At 39.5% G+C, this 20541-nt stretch overlaps 2 protein-coding genes across 13 annotated transcripts in view; one reads left to right on the top strand and one right to left on the bottom strand.

Annotated features, from left to right (window-relative positions):
- ARFGEF1 (ADP ribosylation factor guanine nucleotide exchange factor 1) overlaps window positions 1-2838 on the top strand; it is a 132446-nt gene extending 129608 nt beyond the window's left edge. For both annotated transcript variants that reach the window (XR_010837351.1, XM_059042582.2), the window contains exons 38-39: window positions 599-716; window positions 2103-2838. Coding sequence is in view for 1 of the 2 variants with exons in the window: in XM_059042582.2 (XP_058898565.1) it covers window positions 599-716; window positions 2103-2267 (283 nt within the window). In the remaining variant the exon portion in view is untranslated. The remainder of the gene's footprint in view (window positions 1-598; window positions 717-2102) is intronic.
- A 1804-nt stretch (window positions 2839-4642) lies between these two features.
- CSPP1 (centrosome and spindle pole associated protein 1) overlaps window positions 4643-20541 on the bottom strand; it is a 122167-nt gene continuing 106268 nt past the window's right edge. For 10 of the 11 annotated variants that reach the window (XM_067018058.1, XM_067018063.1, XM_067018059.1 and 7 more), the window contains 5 exons: window positions 20298-20344; window positions 17106-17169; window positions 9275-9384; window positions 7350-7488; window positions 4643-5491 (listed from right to left, as the gene is read on the bottom strand). In XM_067018058.1, the coding sequence (XP_066874159.1) occupies window positions 5298-5491; window positions 7350-7488; window positions 9275-9384; window positions 17106-17169; window positions 20298-20344 (554 nt within the window). In that variant the 3' untranslated portion in view covers window positions 4643-5297. Of the gene's footprint in view, window positions 5492-7349; window positions 7489-9270; window positions 9385-17105; window positions 17170-20297; window positions 20345-20541 lie in introns of those variants that run through there. The other variant, XM_067018062.1, reaches the window with a different exon arrangement.

Genomic DNA, 20541 nt, shown 5'->3' with positions numbered 1-20541 from the left:
CCTAGAGCGCAGGCTCAATAGTTGTGGATCATGGGCTTAGTTGCTCCACGGAATGTGGGATCTTCCGGGACCAGGGCTCAAAGCCGTGTCCCCTGCATCGGCAGGCGGATTCTTAACCACTGCGCCACCAGGGAAGCCCCTACATTGTATTTTTGTGTCTTCTTGGGGGAATAGATGTTCTCGGAGACCAATTAAATTCATTTTAGAATGCCAAGCAGTCGCCTGGGCTCTGTTTCCCCATCTTGTTGATGAGACTGTTAAGGCCCAGAAGCGTCCCGGTCACAGTGCAGGAGGGGAAGGGTCACCCCAGGTTTCAGACCAGGTCTCCTGATGCCAGGCCTGTATGTGCTCCTGCACGGTGGCTTTGCGTTCAACGAAACTTGGAAAATGTGCGCTTCCTGGTAAGCTGCAGTGGCTTCTTCTGATATCTTTATTTGGAAAACGTATAAATGTTTATGTTGACACTCCAGTTAATGTAAACACTTGGAGTCTGGCAGGTTCCTAAGAGCCACTGCCCTCCCTGTCTCACTTACTTGTTCTCTGTGAATGTCATACCAGGTGTGCGAGCACACGTGACAGGGAACCTTTTCTGTTGCAGTGTCTGCAGCGAAGCCCTGAGTTACTTCCTTACCCTAACATCGGAAAGTCATCGCGAAGCCTGGACTAACTTACTGCTTTTGTTTCTAACTAAAGTCCTGAAGATCAGCGACAACAGGGTAAGTGCTGCACCCCGAGCCTCACTGGCGTCCGGCTGCGCTCCCTGCTCCCTCCCCACCCCGCTTTGTTCTCCAGTCAGTGATTCTGTAGGGGTTCAGTAGGGGAGGAATCCTAAAGACACCTTGGCAAGCGACTTGGGTTCCCCCGCACATGGTTAACGCCCATCCTGCCCCCTGAAGTCTCTTCTGCCCCATTTGCAAAACTGCTGACCGGCCCTCCCTCCATCCGCCCCCAACTATGGCTGCGTCTGGGCCCCGGGCCTGTGCTCCAGCCTTCAGCCATTCCTTTGGCATTTTGATTGGTTCCATGCGACCCAGAGCATCTAGTGAATGGGCCGTAAACTCATTTAAGACTTTTAAGCCAGTAGAAATAAAGATAAAATATACATGTATAGCTGTGTGTGTGTGTATATATATATATAATATATATATATATACAGTTTTCAGAAGTACACATTTCACTCTTTAAAAAATGTAGCAACTTTCAGCCCACGTAAATGGAAACGGGTTACTGTGATCCCTGAATAGGTTTACAAATGCCTAGTCCGGTGGCCTGAATTTTGACACGTCAGGCCATGGTGGTGTTTGGGACCCTGTAGAGGCCCTGCAATGCTACTCGGTGCCCCACACGTAGCCATCCCAAGTCGCATGCTCTGTCCACGTGTGTGTCCCTCTGACCCGTGGGCCAGGTAAAGCTTGGAGAAGTAACTTAAGGCACCAACAGCCAAGTGCCCGAGAAGGACTTCCACCCCGTCTGCCTTATTCCAGTTTGCTTTCTGACCACGGTGTGTCATTACTACTTACTTGTAGCCTGTGGGGTGCGGAGAGCAGAAAAGGACAGAAAATAGGCAGGCAACTAGTATTCAGAGGTTAAAGAACTACAGCAAAAATACAAAGTGTATCGGTTGAACTATAAATATAGAATGTATAATCTTTGCCTGGAGACCTCCTGTTTTGTATTGCAGTATTAGGTAGAATTTTCCCTAAAAATTAAAATTTTATTTACCAAATAAAAGATGATGCAGTTTCAATACTCCATAGCTTATAAAAACTCAGCTGTGGTTCTTGCTTGGCTTCCTTCTTTTGCTTATTACCCAGGGAAAACAATGATAAATACTAAATGTTTGTGGTAAGTTTGTCAAGGAAATGTAATGGAAAATGTTTTTCAAAATAAGGATAGATGACCAAGTGAATAATGTATGTATTAAGTTTTGAACACTTCTCGGTCTTTCAGTTGCATGATCAGTAGTCACTGCTTTATGCAGACATGTCTCCGGTCCTCACCCATCAGGGCATTGCCCCCAAGTGGGTTGCCTCTCAAGGCACTTTGAGGTTCTGTGGTTTGCAGTGCAAGCGCTACTAACAGAGAAATTCGTTTCCCCCCAGTTCAAAGCTCACGCATCATTCTACTACCCTCTCTTATGTGAAATTATGCAATTTGACTTGATTCCTGAACTTCGTGCTGTTCTTAGAAGATTTTTTCTGCGAATTGGAGTAGTTTTTCAGATATCACAACCACCTGAACAGGAACTTGGAATAAACAAGCAATGATGGGAAGTTAAGATTTTTCTGTTGGCGTTTACATCCCTCCGTTCTTCAAAAGGACCCTGGAGCTGAGGTTTCCTACCTGAAAAATGGTTTCTCTGAATTGTAGTGTCTAAGGGTTACTGATAAAGAAGCTTAGAACTTCAGCTCGAACCTGCAGTGCTCCAGTCCCTTTTTGTAACCTGATGGATTGTTTGTCCTGTTGGGTTCATGCGCTTTTTTTCCCCACAGTGTCAGCTTATATGCTCACGTGTCCTTCCCTGTCCTCGGTGGCAGGGAGAGCCCCACATATTTCTGGCAGGTGTGGAAGTGAAACTTACCCAAAGAACTCTAGGTGTAAAGATTTGAACTTCTGCAAGAAGTACAACTCAGGAGAGCTGTATTTTGAAGGATAAAATGTTTATAATTGGGGGTTGGGGGGAGAAGAAGAAATTATTGTTCATGGTAAAAGATACTAAGCAACTATGGTATTCTGAAGATTTTTGCACACTCAGGCTATCTGAGATACTGGTAATCATCCTTCTGTGAAAAATTGTACAGAGATGCAGGTCTGTAATATAAAAATCTTAAAACATTATATAGTTCTTCCTGCACTGTTTTATTTCTTTATTTTCTTATTCATTTGCTAAGTACCTATAATATTTTGTCAAATGCACTAAACATTTGGGTTGAGCTTTTTGTCTTTTTTTATTTTGTGGGGATTTTGGTTTTGCCTTTTTTAGGGGGTGATTACTTTGAGGGTTTAACAAGCCCAGAAGCTGTTGTGGCTGACACTTGTCACGATCAACAGCAAAGAAGGTAGAAAATATCCCTGCTGACATAACCACCTGTAATACACTTCTCTTGGGGCTTTTAAAGATGAGCCATTAACATAGAATGATCCTTCATGGACCGAAACTTGAATCACTGCAAAATGACTCGGTTGCTGTCACTTCCTTTTCTTTTCTTTTGGGTGGTGGGGCTTGATTTAGATTTTACTCTATGTACAGAATTTAATGTTGAATATATTAAAATAAATCTGGCATGGTTTGAGGAGGTTAGATTTACTGGAAATGTATTCATACTGTGAATTGTGCTCTGATGGTTAAACAAAACGACAAGATTGTCAAGCATTCCGTATTAACAGTGGATGTAGAAAATTTTTTCAGATGGATAAAATGTATATGGTACAGATGTAAAGTTTTCTATGTAAAAAAATTCTGTACAACTTTCTGTACAATATTGATTCTCATCTGGCATATTCTAATCAGGTTATAGGTCAATAAAGTTTTTGGATTATTTCATCAGTGCAATCAAAACCTGTGTAATCCACAGCCCCATGTTTCATTGACTTTTTTTTTTTTTTTTTTTTAATTAAAAGCCATGCACCTAGGGAAAGGATATTTTCATTCACAGCTACATGTAAATTCAATGTTCTTTTAGTTCTGATAGTTTCTTTCCAGCTTCTGGCATTAGAGCCTCCCCCATATCCTGCTTTCTCAACTATAGGCTATTCATAATTTAATATTTTGTGTATTTATTAACCCAGAATAAGGCTGCACTATTTGAATCCTGAGAGAAGGAGCTAAAGTTGAAGTTAACTTTGGAGCAGTTTACAGGGCTGCCATCGTGTGTCCTCGGAGTCCAAGTTGAGTGATACGAGAGCATGAAAAGGAAAATAGAACATGTGAAGACTATTTATTTTGATGGTTGTGTTAAAAAACAGGAGACGTGTTCATTCTTTGCTGTAGCATCTCTTAGATCATGAGTAGTCACTGTGAACAGAGCATTTATAAGTGCACTACATTACCCCCAAGACACAGACCTGCTCAAGCCCAGCTGGATGCTAGAGCCAGGAGCCACCATGACCTTCTGGCCTGAGGGTAAGTGTTTCAAATGACCTGGCGATTTGTTACTTTGTGGTATCATAGCAGGACTCTTCTCTAGCAGAGACAGAGGCTTTCATATTACTTTCAGATGAAGATGTAAGAAGAAAAATCTTTAAAATAAATGATTCGATTACAAACATTAGCATGCAATTTACATGCAGCTGAAATTCAAAATATCAGAACTTTCACACTTGAGGTAGACCTATCTGATCTTCTGTCCCATTAATTACATCAGTGGAAACGTGCAGTCAATGCCTGGGGGTGTTCTTAGCTGTCACTCAGGGTGCTAGACTCTCTAAGAATTATTTCCAAGAATTTGAATTAGTCTTTACCTTTTTAAAGGCACCTCTTAGGGAGGGAGTGATTAGAAAAACTAACTCACCCAAGGGTCCACAGTGGTGCGGCAAGGACTCCAATCCCCATCCTTTACCCCGGGTGTTCCTGCCTCTCTTCAACTTCTAGAACACCTTGTCTAGAACCCTCAATTCCAGTTAAAATAAGAAATTGACATTTGTAATAAAAATAATTTATTTTTATCAAGAAGTAGTTAAATCATATAAATCGCAAACATAATGCCTTCATTGGCATAAAAATAGAGGCAGAAAGATGTGACACTTTAAGTGCATGGCTCATGGGAATATAATCATTAACAACTCCCATCATTTACACTGAATCAGTAGTTAATAAGTGACATGGAAATAAGCACATTTGATTCTCTCTTTACATAGCAACAGCTATAACCAGTATATTTACTAAATGAAAAATTATTCTGAATAGTGATAAAAGCAAATGTACGTATGACAAAGTATTCTGGTTTTACAGCACTGTTAAGACACTTGTGTTTTATTCACCTGATCTTACTGACAAGCAGAATTTTAAATAATGCACATACGGTAGTTGATTCCAAGAACTCATTACCACCTTAATTTATGGCAAAATTTGTGCAAAAGTAATTCTATACAGTTCTACATTATATAAATTAATAATCATGTCCTTTTATTTATGTACATACTATATACATCATATACATCATCATGGAAAAAATACACCTTATATACAGATGGAACATAAGTAACTGCCAAGTATGGGCCAAAAGTAGCACATATCATAAAGGTTCAGATTTCACATTCCTTTTACCTTAAAAGGCACTACTGGGTCCAATACAGATTTATTTTAACCAAGTGAAAGTGCCTGGTTTTACAGGGACCTGCTGCTGCTCCTGCCTCAGCTGCTCCGCCATGAATCGTTTCAGCGTTTCTGAGGTGCCCGGGCGGAGCCAGAGCTCAGTTGCTACAGAGCTCGATCCATCGTCACCCATGTGCTTCATGATGTCATCAGGGTCGACCAGTGAACTCTCATCATCTAATGGAGGCAAGAGAGACATGACTCAGGTAACACGGGCGGCAGGCAGGTCATGTGAACAGAGGTCTCCTGTAGTCTAACCCATTAGAGCTCTGCGCTTCTCCACGGTACTGTGTTCTAAACTGTCCTGTTTTGTTCAGACCTCCTCCTTTTAGAGGTAGTAAAGCAAACCCAGGAACAGAAACAAAAAACGATCAACTGACCAAGGTGACTCCATGGTACTGGTACCAGCACCCAAAGGGGTTCAAGGATAGCAAAGGAGATGGCACCAAATGTTGACTGTAGAAGTGTCAGGAGTCTTACTGTGTCACCTGAGGGATGCCATGCAAACAATTTAGCAAGGTTTTGGAAGTATTCCTAGCCTATTGAATATAACACTGCTTTGAGGAAATAAGGTCTTTTGGGAAAGCATTAGACAGGGGATGAAATTACTTCCATTCTTACACCTTATCTAAGAGGTTGTGTTTACTCCATTAAGAGATATAGCTCTTATGTTGCATTCTTTTAACTGGTTATACTCAACTTCTATATCTGTATTTTACTTACTAGATAATAGGAAAATCTGTCTTCCTACCCTGTGATGTCAATTTCTTTCTTTTTTTTTTTTAAATTACATCTCCTGGTCTGTGAAGGATTACCTCAGCAAAGGGACGTGTGCGTTCATTGTAATGAGTAATCAATCCACATGGTACCAAAAAGCTCCTGTTTGAAAGGACAATGTTTAAAAAAAAAAAAGTTTAGAAGCTGAAAGCCTTCTGAAAAAGGGGAGAGTCTTCAAATGGTCTATTTTCTCTCAAGTATATATCCCTGTTCAATATTAATTCAACTTACTGGTTCTAAAAGGAATTGAGGAATAGGTAATTCTTAGTACAGATTAAAATGCCTTCTAGCCAAAAAGAAAGCATTCCTTTCCCACTGTCCACAGTTTTCCAGGTATGATATGAAAAGTACTGCTCTATCAGTTTACCATGTTTGCTGGTATTTGGTATGAAGTTACCACCATCAGAATGCATGACACCTTACTCCTAGAGACTGAGTATAGTTTTAAATTAACAAATATTAAAGACTGGATCTAAAAAATATCTTAAGAAAACTGCTATTAGAAAATTATTGTAATGTAGCTTAACACAATAAAGAGAACTGTCCAAACAGACCAGTCTGCTATTTGCTAAAGCTAATTAATAAGGCTTATTACTATAATATTGTCCCATTATCCTAATGAGTAGCAGCATCTCCATAAGGAAGGTGGCCTAGGGCTGGCGGAGGAGCTCGTTAGTTGCCTGATGAAGCATCCTGCCTGCCTGTGCTCGGTGATGAGCTTTACCTGCTGTTCACCAAAGCAGTGGGAGACGGCAACGCCCAGCGTGATGAGAAGACTATACTTTGACTTAAAGCAAAAAATATCTATTTCTTGTTTATATCTATGTACAGAAGGCCAAGTAAAAAGGTAAAAAAGTTTTCTTTGTAGTACTACAGATTTATAATAGATGTGTTACATAAAGAACTCAAGGTTTTAAAGTTGACTTCTGATAATCTCTTACTTCAGTAGGGAAGCGAAATGCCAATACTAATCAGCATTTTCCCTGCTGAAAGCAAAGCCTGGATATATTTAATACACAGAAACTTACCTGTTTAGAATCCACTCAAAAAAGGGTACCCCCTCTGGTAGAAAGAATCTGATGCAAAATTAATCCTTCGTCCTGGTTTTGCTGAATAGCTACTGTGTTCTAGGCCCTACAACTCAAAGGCTTTCAATACTCATTTCCTCTGTCCCTCAGCCATTAGTGAAAACCTCCATGAAGCAGGTTTACGAGTTCTCACAAGAATCTGCTGTTGGCTATTAAACTTGGCCATTTACCTGTATTAACAGGTTTATTCTGAAGTTCATTGAGTTTTCGCATTCGTTCCTCGTTTCTCATTCTGAGTTGATCCATATTTACACTGGATACAGATTTTAAAGAGAGACCATCTGGTGGGACGTTAGGATGACTGTTATCCTGTAATTAAGAAAAGAGAACTTAAGAGACGATCATTAATGTGAAATATGTTCAGAATAAACCAGTGAGTAAAAACACGTGCTCGCCCTTGATAAACGTATAGTGTGATGAACAAAATAAAACAAATGAAAATCTACAGCATTTATATTCTAACTCCTGATGTTTATCCATGCAGAGGCTTAGATGAAGGTATAGTAGCATTTGTGATAACGTATAAATGCTGCCAGGCTGGATAAAGGTGGGGAATTACAAAACACGAAAGGAGAAAATCTGAAACGTAGGGGCTAAGAATCATTTCAGCTATAAAATCAAGACGAGAGGCTTCCCTGGTGGCACAGTGGTTGAGAAATCCGCCTGCCAGTGCAGGGGACACGGGTTCGAGCCTTGGTCCGGGAAGATCCCACATGCCGTGGAGCAACTAAGCCCATGCGCCACAGCTACTGAGCCTGCGTCCTAGAACCCGTGAGCCACAGCTACTGAAGCCTGTGCACCTAGAGCCCGTGCTCTGCAATAAGAGAAGCCAATGAAATGAGAAGTATGTGTACCGCAACGAAGAGTAGCCCCCGCTCACTGCAACTAGAGAAAGCCCATGTGCAGCAACAAAGATCCAACGCAGCCAGAAATAAAATAAATTTTTTTAAAAAAAATCAAGACAGGGTAGTACTGGCATAAGGATAGACATAGACGAATGAAACAGAAGAGTCCAGAAATAAGCCCTTATGGGCAGAAAATCCAATAAAATTCACTAGGGGAAAGGAGTCTTTTCAACAAATGGTACCAGAATAACAACATCCACATGTAAAGAATGAATTTGGACCCCTATACCTCACACCATTTGCAAAAAGTAGCTCAAAGTGGTTTCATTGATGTAACTTTAAGAGCTCTTAGAAGGAAACACTATTAGGCAATGGTTTCTTAGATACGACACCAAAAGCGCAAGCAAAGAAAGATTGATAAGCTGTACCTCTGTCAAGATTAGAAGCTTCTGTGTTTCGATGGACACCATCATTGATGCAAGTCATATATCTAATATAGGACTTGTATCCAGAATCTATAAAGAACTTAGGACTCAATAATAAAAAGACAACCTGATTTGAAAATGGGCAAAGGATTTGAATAGACCTGTCTCCAAAGAAGATCGACATGGCTAAGAAGCACAAGAAAGAATGTTCAACAACATTAATCAGGAAAATACAAATCAAACCCACAATGAAATATCACTTTACACTCGCTAACAAATGTTGGCCAGCCTGTAGAGAAACTGGAACCTTCATAGGCTGTTGGTGGGAATGTAAAATGGTGCAGCCACTTTGGAAAAGTCTGGCAGTTCCTCAAAATGTTAAATGTAGGTAGTATGTAACCCAGCGATTCTACTCTTAGGTATGTGTGTGTACACACACACACACACACAAGCAAAAGATGAAAACGTTATAAAATTTGTATGCAAATGTTAAAAGCAGCAGTATTCATAACAGAAAAAGTGTGAACAACCCACATGTCCATCATGTGCTGAATGGATAAACAATAGTGGAATATCCATACAATGAAATATTACTTAGCAATAAAAGGAATAAGTTACAGATAGGCTATAACTCAGATGACCTTCTGAGTCCAGTAACCTGCTCACAGTCATCCAGTATTTGGCGGTAGAGCCTCGGTTCAGACCAATGTCCACCTTATTCCAGAGCAAGTTCTCTCTTTATTGGACTACACCAATTTAGCATGGGTCAGAACCCAGACCTCTCATTCCTAAACTCGAAAAAAGAAAAGGACGTATCATACATACAAAGTCGAGTCCTTTCAGTTTGTTCCTCCTGCGCTCCCGCGCGGAGGGCAGCTGTGATGGGAGAGGGAGGGCGTCATCCTCGATGGCAGGATATGTCTCGCCGTAAGTACCTAGAGGCCACACGGGGAGAAGCCTTAAACAGCCACCATTTCACATCTTTTTATTCGGAGCTAAACTAAGACTGTCTTTTAATAGTTTTATTAAGATGTTATTTACATATAGTAAAATTCACCCACTACAAATATACATAGTTCAGTGATTTTTATAGAATTGCACAGTCACTACAAAGTTTTACAACATTTCTGTCAGCTCAAAAAGTTCCCCTGTGCTCACTGGCAAAACCGCTCCCTGCTCCCACCTGCCAACCCCACGTGAACACTGATCTGCCTTCAGTCTGGAGAGCTACCATTCCTGAGATTCTATATAAATGGAATTACACAATGTAATATTATTTTGTGTCTGTCACTTGGCATAATGTGTTTGAGGTTCATCTATGTTGTACCGTGTATCCGTACAGTTGACCCTTGAACAACACGGTGGTTAGGGATGCCGACCCCCTGTGCAGTTGAAAATCCACATACTGCTATCTGCCTCAGAAACAAAGGAAATGATAAATGACTCACCCAAGGGCAGGAAGCTGAAACTGTGTGGGCTGAATCAGGACTCAAACCCTACTTCTAAAGATTCCAAATACTGTGATCTCTAATCAAACACAGACTTCCCCCACACTTAATTTAAAGATCTGTAAAATGTAAATACAGATACTATATTTATTGAAAAAACTCTATTCAGTGGACCTGTGCAGTTCAAACCCATGTTGTTAAGGGTCAACTGTAGTTCTTGTTTTTTGTTGTTTTTACTGCTGAGTAATACTATGCCATATGGATATATCTCATTTTGTCTATGCACTCACCAGTTGATGAACATTTGAACTGTTTTTTGTTGGAGATTATTAATGTTACTATGAATGTTCATGTACATGTCTTTTTGTGGCCATATGTTTTCATTCCTTTGGGGTATATTCCTAGGAGTGAAATTGCTGGGTGTTATGGTAACTATGTTTAGCATTTGGAGGAGGTAGAACCATTTCACATTGTAAGAAAGTTCTAGTGTGCCCACATCCTCACCAACACTTGGAATTGTCACTTGGAATTGTCATTCTTCTGGATCACAGCCATTCTTAAGTGGGCCAACAGCCTATCTTACCATGGACATGAATATTTTACTTAAAACATTTAGAATTTTTTCCCCAACTTTATTTTGAAAAAACTAAAACTTAAGGAAAAGTTATAGTACAATGAATACCTAAAGTCACCGTTTCTTATTTTGCCACAATTAGTTTATAACTAGAAACAGTGGCGGGGAGGGGGCGGCGTTTACTTTTTGCAGAACCAGTAAGCTGCAGGCATCATGACACTCCATCCCTAAATACTTCATCAGGCGCCGTCTAAGAACAAGGGCTGTCTCTTCCACAGCCACAGTCTGATTACCACATTCAGGAAATGCAACATTGACAAAATACTATCATTCAATATATAATTGATATTCAAATTTCAGAAAGTTAAAGTGTATAGCTTTTTTAAGCAGCAATAACTATACTCTATTGAATGAGATATGGGATTTTCTAAAACACCAAAAATAGAAGTTTTCTGACTTCTTTATTATACCCCACCACTAAATCACTTGCTCTTTTTTTGAAACGGTTTACTTACAAGTTTTTACGGTCAGTAAAACTGAGTGGAAAGCAGAGAGAATGCCTGTATGCCCCCTGCCACCACATACTCATCGCCTACCCATCCCTCAGCAGCCCCGCAGACCTACACTGACACATCACCATCGCCTGAGTCCATAGCTTACATTAGGGTTCATTCTTGGGGCTGTACGTTTTATGGGTTTTAACAGATCCACCATTGCAGTATCATACAGAATAGCTTCACTGCCCTAAAAATCCTCTGTGCTCCACCCATTCATTCCTCCCTCTGCTGTAACCTCTGGCAACCACTGATTTTTTTTTTTTTTATTGCCTCCATAGTTTGACTTTTTCCAGAAAGTCATGTAGTTAGAATCATATAGTATGTAGCCTATTCAGATTGGCTTCTTTCACTTATAAACATTCAAGTTTCACATGTCTTTTCATGGCCTTGTAGCTCATTTCTTTTTAGCACTGAATAATATTGCATTGTCTGGGTCTACCACTGTTATTATATATATATATATATTTACATATACCCATTCATCTTAGAGACAACTCAGTTGCTTCCAGGTCTTAGCAAATATGGATGAAACTGCTATAAACATCTGTGTGCAGGTTTTTGTGGGAACATAAGTCTCAACTCCTTTGGGTAAATACCAAGGAGTGTGAATGCTGGATCATATCATAAGAGTATGTTTACTTTTTTAAGAAACCACCAAACTGTCTTCCAAAGTGATGGCACTATTTTCCATTCCCACCAGCAATGACTCAGAGTTCCTATTGCTCCACATATTGCCAGCATTTGGTGGTGTCCATGTTCTGGATTTTGGCCTTTTTAAAATAATATTTATTTATTTGGCTGTGTCAGGTCTTAGCTGCGGCATGCAGGATCTTTCATTGTGGCACACAGGCTCAGCAGTTGTGGTGCACGGGCTCCAGGGCACACAGGCTTAGTTACCCTGGGGCCTGTGGGATCTTAGTTCCCCCACCAGGGATCAAACCCAGTCCCCTGTGCTGAAAGGCGGACTCTTAACCACTGGACCATCAGGGAAGTCCCATGGCCATTCTAATAGGTATGTAGTGGTATCTCGTTGTGTTCATTTGAATTTCCCTGGTGACACGTGATTTGCATTTCCCTACTGACAAATGATGTGGAGCGCCTTTTCATATGCTTATTTGCCATCTGTCTGTCTTTGGTGAAGTGTCTGGATATTTTGCCCATCTTTTAATTGGGTTGTTTCTTTTCTTGTTGAGTTTTAAGAGTTCTTTGTATACTTTGGGTAAGAGTCCTTTGTCAGATGTGTCTTCTGCAAATATTTTCTCTCAGTCTGTGGCTTGTCTTATTCTCTTGATATAATCATTGGCAGAGCACTGAAGTTTAATGTTAATGAAGTCCAGTTTATCTATTATTTCTCTCATAGATTGTGCTCTGATGTTGTATCTAAAAAGCCATTGCCATGCCCAAGTTCTTCTAGGTGTTCTCCAATGTTATCCAATGTTATCTTCTAGGAGTCTTATAGTTTTTGCATTTTACATTTAGGTCTGTGGTCCTTTTTCTTTTTTTTTTTTTTTTTTGCGGTATGCGGGCCTCTCACTGTTGTGGCCTCTCCCGTTGCGGAGCACAGGCTCCGGACGCGCAGGCCTAGTGGCCATGGCTCACGGGCTTAGTTGCTCCGCGGCATGTGGGATCTTTCCGGACCAGGGCACGAACCCGTGTCTCCTGCATCGGCAGGCAGATTCTCAACCACTGCGCCACCAGGGAAGCCCCCCTTTTTCTTCTTTAAATCTTTATTGGAGTATGGTTGATTTACAATGTTGTGTTAGTTTCAGGTGTACAGCAAAGTGAATCAGTTATATATATACATATATCCACTCTTTTTTGTTTTTTAGATTCTTTTGCCATATAGGTCATTACAGAGTTCCCTGTGCTGTACAGTGGGTTCTTATTATCTATTTTATAAGTAATATATATTTATAATAAAATACTTATAAGTATTTTATAAGTAATATCTATTATTACTTATCTATTTTATATATAATAGTGTGTACATGTCAATCCCAATCTCCCAATTTATCCCTCCCCCTGCCCCACTTATCCCCTGGTAAAAGTTTGTTTTCTACATCTGTGACTCTACTTCTGTTTTGTAAAAAAGTTCACTTGTACTCCCCCCCCTTTTTTTTAAGATTCCACATATAAGCGATATCATATGATATTTGTCTTTCTCTGTCTGACTTCACTCAGTATGATGATCTTTAGGTCCATCCATGTTGCTGCAAATGGCATTATTTTGTTCTTTTTTTATGGCTGAGTGATATTCCATTGTATGTGTATATCATCTTCTTCATCCGTTCCTCTGCTGATGGACATTTAGGTTGCTTCCATGTCCTGACTATTGTAAATACTGCTGCAGTGAAAATTGGGGTGCATGTATCTTTTTGAATTATGGTTTTCTCTGGGTATATGCCCATGAGTGGGATTGCTGAGTCATATGGTAGTTCTATTTTTACTTTTTTAAGGAATCTCCATACTGTTCTCCATAGTGGCTATACCAATTTACATTCCCACCAACAGTGTAGGAGGGTTCCCTTTTCTTCACACCCTCTCCACCATTCATTGTAGATTTTTTGATGACGGCCATTCTGACTGGTGTGAGGTGATACCTCATAATTTTGATTTGCATTTCTCTAATCATTAGTGATGTTGAGCATCTTTTCATGTGCTTTTTAGCCATCTGTATGTCTTCTTTGGAGAAATGTCTATTTAGATCTTCCACCCATTTTTTGATTGGGTTGTTTTTGGATAGTGAACTGCATCAGCTGTTTGCATATTCTGGAGATTAATCCCTTGTCAGTTGCTTCATTTGCAAATATTTTCTCCCATTCTGTGGGTTGTCTTTTTGTTTTGTTTATGGTTTCCTTTGCTGTGCAAAGGCATTTAAGTTTCAGTCATATTTATTTTTGTTTTTATTTTCATTACTCTAGGAGGTGGATCAAAAAAGATCTTACTGTGATTTATGTCATAGAGTGTTCTGCCTGTTTTCCTCTAAGAGTTTTATAGTGTCCGGTCTTACATTTAGGTCTTTAATCCATTTTGAGTTTATTTTTTTGTATGTGTTAGGGAGTGTTCTAATTTCATTCTTCTACATGTAGCTGTCCAGTTTTCCCACCACCACTTATTGAAGAGACTGTCTTTTCTCTATCGCATGTTCTTGCCTCCTCTGTCATAGATTAGGTGACCATATGTGCGTGGGTTTATCTCTAGGCTTTCCATCCTGTTCCATTGATCTATATTTCTGGTTTTGTGCCAGTACCATACTGTTCTGATTACTGTAGCTTTGTAGTATAGTCTGAAGTCAGGGAGCCTGATTCCTTTAGGTCTGTGGTCCATTTTGAGTTGATTTTTGTGAAGGGTGTAACGTCTGTGTCTAGATTCACTTTTTTGCATGTAGATGTCCAATCTTTTCTCCACTGTACTGCCTTTGTTCTTTTGTCAAAGAACAGTTAACTATACTTGTTTGGGTCTATTTCTAGGGTCTTTATTCTGTTCCATTGATCTATTTGTCTGTTCTTTTGCCAATACCACACTGTCTTGATTACTGTAACTTCATAGAAAGTCTTGAAGTCAGTACTGTCAGTTCTCTGACTGTTCTTTTTTCTTCAGTATTCTGTTGGATATTCTGGGTATTTTGCCTCTCCATATAAACTTTAGAATCAGTTTGTTGCTATCCACAAAATAACTTGCTGGGATTTTTATTGGGATTGCACTGAATCTATAGATCAAGTTGGGAAGAACTGACATCTTGACAATACTGAGTCTCCCAATCCATGAACATGGAATATTTCCCCATTTATTTAGTTGTTTTATTTATTTGATGAGAGTTCTGTAGTTGTCCTTATATAGATCTTGTACATGTTTTGTAAGATTTTCATCTAAATATTTCTTTTGGGGAGGTGCTAATGTAAATGATATTGCATTTAAATTTCAAATTCTGCTTGTTCATTGCTGGTATATAGGAAAATGATTGACTTTTGTGTATTAACCTGGTATTCTGCAAGCTTGCTATAACTGCTTATTAATATTGGGGGGGGTTTGGTGGTGGGGGATTGATTCTTTCACATGTCCTACAATCATGTCATCTGTGCACAAAGGCATATTATTTATCCTTTCCCAATCTGTGTACCTTTTATTTCCTTTTCTTGCCTTACTGAATTAGCTAGGACTTCCATAATGATGTTGAGGAGTGGTAAGAGGGGACATCTTCGTCTTGTTTCTTATCCTAGCAGGAAAGTTGCTAGTTTCTCATCACTAAATGCTAGCTGTAGGTTTTTTGTTGATGTTCTCTAGGGAGTTGAAGAAGTTCCCCTCTAAGTTTGCTGACAACTGTCATGAATAAGGTGTTGTTTAATGCTTCTGCATCTATTGATAATGATGATGATGAAGATTTTTTTTCTTTAGCCTGTTAAAGCAATGAATTATATTTGAATGAATTATACTGAATGTAACCCTGTTTTGCATAACTGGTATAAAGCCTACTTAGTCGTGGTGTATAATTCTCTTTATACATTGTTGGATTCAATTTGCTAGTGATCTACAGTTTTCTTTTCTTATGATGTCTGTCTGGTTTTGGTATTAGAGTAATGCTGGCCACACAGAATGAGTTAGGAGTATTCCATCTATTTCTATCTTCTAGAAGAGGTTGTAGAGAACTGGTATAAGTCTAGAATTCACCACTGAACCTATTCTGTTTTGGAAGGTTATTATTGATTCAGTTTCTTTTTTTTATTGTTATTACAGTCAATTTAGGGTTTTTTTGTAGCTTTATTGAGATATAATTGACATACTGTGTGAGTTTAAGGAGCACAATGTGAGGATTGCGAAATGTTTACCACAATAAGGCTAGTTTACACATCCTTCACCTCACATGATTACCATTTTGTTATTATTGTTGTTATGGTAAAAGCATTGAAGTTCTACTCTCATAACAACTTTCATGTATAAAATACAGTATTATTAACTATAGTTGCCATGCTGTCCATTATATCCCCAGATATTCAACTTATAAATGAAAGTTTGTACCCTTTGACCAACACTTCTCCACTTCCCCCACCTCTCAATTTCTTTAATAGATGCAGGCCTATTCAAATTGTATTTGGCAGATTGTGACTTCTCAAAAAAAAAAAAAAAAAAAACATTCACACTACCAGCCTTACCCACATTCATCAGAACAGTGGCAACAGTCATGACTAGGGGATACTTGTGGTGACCATTAATCAAAAAGACAGACTGCATATCTTTGGTCTAGTATAAGGTCTATGTAATGAAATATCCCAAGACACTGTCTTGAGTGCCCCAGACTGTCTTCATTATTAGCAGGAACTGGTCACATTTCCCTGATGTCTAATGAGCTATCTTCCCATCCCTATTTCCTACTGATTTCTCTATCTTTACTCACTCTCCACAGTATGACTTCCTTGCAAAAGAAAAACTCATTAGAAAAGAAAAAACTGAGAAAGAAATATAGGCTAGTTTGGAACACTGATCACTTGAAAATATAAAATAATTGACATGAAATAAAACGTGTAGAAGGGAGAATTCCCTGATGGCCCTAGGATAGCAGAAATGCTTATGATCAGAGTATACAATTATAAGTGTCTATTACAGTGCATGTACCTTCACATATCTTCTCAAGACTAAGTTATATTCTTACGGCTTGTTAAAATTAAAATATTTATTCAGATAACTGTGGATTCACATGCACGTGTAAGCAGTAAGGGAGACCCCTTGTACAGTTTGCCTCGTTCCCCACAACAGTAACATTCTGTACAGCAGGAGCAACAGCCTCACACCCAAGATACTGATACTGATAAAATCCTACGATCTTACTGAAATTTCCCCAGTTTTACTTGTATTCATTTGTGTATTTGTGTGTGTATTAAGTATCTGATTTTGAAAATTTTTTTAAGTTATATTTGATGATTATTAGTAAAACAAAATATTCCTTTTTTTTTTTTTTTTTAACCATCTTGCGCAACAGAGAGTAAAGTACTGATTTTTTAAGTATGGAGAAAACCACTTAAAATAAGTATAAATAATGCTTAATATTTAAAGAAATAGGTTGGTAAAATAAATATACTCACCAATAAAAGCACTATCAGATTCCAGTAATGAATTTTTCAAGAAATCATTAGTGTCATCTCTGGGCTAAAGGAAACATCATATATTAATGAGTATTTTTATTAGTCCTGTGTAGAAAACCAGCAAATTTGTACTAAGGCACAAGTCTCCACATTCTCCCCAAAATTAGCAAAAGAGGATAGGGAGAGGTAGAACTGGCTGCTTCCCTCCTCCACCACATTCCAATGCCCAGAAAATACAGGAAAGACCTTTTATTAAGAGTTACATTATTGCTGATAAAAATATAATAGAGTATGAAACAATGAACCCACTTTAACATTAAAAGTCTTTAAACCATTGTTGAGATTCATTCATTCTCTCAATAAATCTGTTTAGTGCACTTACTGTTTCCTCTGTGCTAGGAACTTGAGATACAAAGATGAGTAAGAGTTTCTGTTCTGGAGAGGATCACAGTCCCATGGGGGAGAGGCATACCCTCAGATAATGACAGTACCATGTGACAGCAGCTGTCACAAAGGCATAGCACAGATAGAGAGGGACATAGGAGTAGGGAAAAAATAATGCTAGGGTTGGGCTTGTAATGAGTTCTCAAATTAGAGGTAAGAAATTTACATATAGAGAGTTTTACAATAATGTCACCTTACATATTGGAAGGAACCTAAAGTCACCCAACACCACCTCCCTGCACTTCCCTTCCAGATTTCTAGGATGTGGTGAAGAGCTGTCCATTAATTTCTAAGGAAATGCATTCCACTGAGACATAGCATTGGTTATCGGAAAGTTCTTCTCTTTCACTGAGTTCTTCCATGTACTAAATTCTTTCACATTTAATACCCACTGACTCTACATCTGCTTTCTAGCATGACAGTAATGGTAATAATAGCATCTAATATTCACCAGCTGTTCTTAGCACTGCATACACACTGCCCAGCTTCTCTTCTGCATCACAGTCCTTCACACACAGGAGAGAGTGATCAAAGCCCACCTCAGCCCTATCTTCTCCCTGACACTCTTCCCCAGTTTCACCTTGCGTTTTCCATATAATCCAGTTTCTAGGAAGGTGAAACCAAAATTTTTTAGCTTTTTTTGGTAAGAGCCATGTTAAACTGTTGGCTTATGCTCAGTTTCTACTCAGCAAAATATGGTGTTATTAATCCAGAATTTTGATCAAAATCCCAGAAGTTAAATTTCAGTATCTTTTCACTGAGAAATATGGCTGCCACATACAGAGAAACCTACAGGGTATTCAGAAGAGGTGTCCATACATCTCAAGCAATGTGGTACAGGGACAGGGAGGGGCTCCGGAATCCAGCCTGCATTCAGACATGGGCTTTTCTGCTCACTGGCTGTGTGGCCATGGCTAGCAGTTTCCTCTTACGTAAAATGGGGATAAGCGTACCTTGTTGCAAACTTCAGAGCAAATAAACGCCCAGGGCCTCTCGCGCACAGAGTGTTGCTACCGCAACACAGTCATCACCATCGTCGCTTCGAAACCAAGCGCCAACGGCTACCAGCTGGTAACGCTGGGCAACTAACAGCCTAGCTGAGTCTTACTTTTGTAATCTGAAAATGGGGCTAACACTACCTGTGTCATTAGTGTGGGGGAAGATTAAATTTATTTTCAACCTCAGTCTTTCCTCAAACTCTCTTATCCATCTACTCACCAGCTCCAACTATCTGTCTAGCAGGCATCTCAAACTTACCATGACTATAACTAAGTTCCTGACCTTCTCCCTCACCCTGAAACCCGTTTTTCCTGCTGCTTCATCTCTGTAAATAGCAACTCCAACCAAAGACCTTGAAGTCCACCTTTGACTCCTCTCGTACCCCACATCCCCACAATATGTCAAAAATCCTATCTCCTTTGAAAATAAATCCAACCACTTCTGACTTCACTGCTCCCACTCCAGGCTAAGCCAGCTTATCTCGAGCGGTGGCCTCCTGTCCCCCTCAGTCTGTTCTCAGTGAATGGCAGTCAGCTGTTAAAACATGAAACCAGTCATGTCACTCCTCTGCTCAAAACTCTGGAAGCCTCTCATCACATTCACAGCATAAAAGGCAACACCAACACCCGAAGGCCCCTGAGGCTCTGCTGCTCATCGCGCTCTGCCTCACCTGCTCCCACCCACCCGGCTCCCGGAGGTCCAGGCTCCCCGGTACTCCTGCACACACGAGGTTACTTCTGCCCGGGGCCTCTGCCTGGGAGGTTCTTCCTGCAGATGTGCCCCCCGATATTTCACACGACACCTCCCTGATGTCCTCTTTCAAACGTTAGCCACTCACAGTGCGGCCTTCGCTGCTCACTGTCCTTCAGACTGTAAACCCTTCCTCCAGTCCTCCCAGTGCCCCCTTCCCAGCTGTCATTTTCTCCAGAGCCCCACAATTCAACATACTAAATATCTTATTTGTCTACTGTCTCTCCTTCTTCCTAGAAAGTAAGCCCTCAGAAGACAAAGATTTTATTTAGTTCCTTTTGTTCACTCCTGTGCCCACAAACACCTAGAATATTAGCTGGTCCACAGTAAGTATTTAACAAATATTTGTTGAATGAAAACTGGCTCATCCTCTTCCTTTTGTTCAGTCTTTGCTTGATAGTCACTTCCTCAGGATAAGAGTTGTGCCCTTACCTTGCTTATCTTCTTGATAGGTCTCACCACTACATGTATTATAGACTTACTTCCACTACTGCTGATAACTGACCTCACTCGTTATGGGACAGGCCCTATAAGGGCTTTTAATGTATTATCTCATTTAATCCTCACAACAGCCTTTGAGCTATTTTTTATTTAGTTAATAAACATTTATATAGAAATTACTACATGCTAGGCCTGTCCCTAAGTGCCTGCAGATATTAATTGATTTTAATCTTACAGCCACCCTCAGAGATAAACACTATCATCCCACTTTACGGATTAGGAAACTGGGGCAAAGAAAGATTAAATACCTTGCCTGAAGTCACAGCTAAAAACAGACTAACTTGAACAGCCTAGCTCTAGAGTCTTGTTCTTACTCATTACAATATGCTTTCTCTACATATTACACTATCTTTTTACCTACCCACTACACTGATGGGACAAGTTTTAAATTCTTAACTCAATATTCCTGAAGAATTCAAAATTGGAATACTCACTCACCATACTCCTAAAAATTTCTATCACCCAAAAACTAGCTTGAAAAATTATAACTTTTCTTACCATTCTGTGGTCTCGTACTTTAGTGCTTGGGACAGCATCCAAGTCAACTGTAGCCAATGGAGAGCAAAAACAAAAGGTTAGAAAATACTTTAAAAATAAAAATAAATTTTAGAGTATCTTTTGTAATTAACTCTTTACTGGAGATTACTTACAATGATCACATTTCAGAATTTTTTAAGATACTACTTGTTTATTAATAAATATAACCCAGCATCCAATCCATTCTAGTTGGATAAAATTCTCC

Source organism: Kogia breviceps, chromosome 17 (assembly GCF_026419965.1).
Source record: "Kogia breviceps isolate mKogBre1 chromosome 17, mKogBre1 haplotype 1, whole genome shotgun sequence".
Classification (NCBI taxonomy): Eukaryota; Metazoa; Chordata; class Mammalia; order Artiodactyla; family Physeteridae; genus Kogia; species Kogia breviceps.
This window is presented reverse-complemented; position numbering and strand designations above follow the sequence as displayed.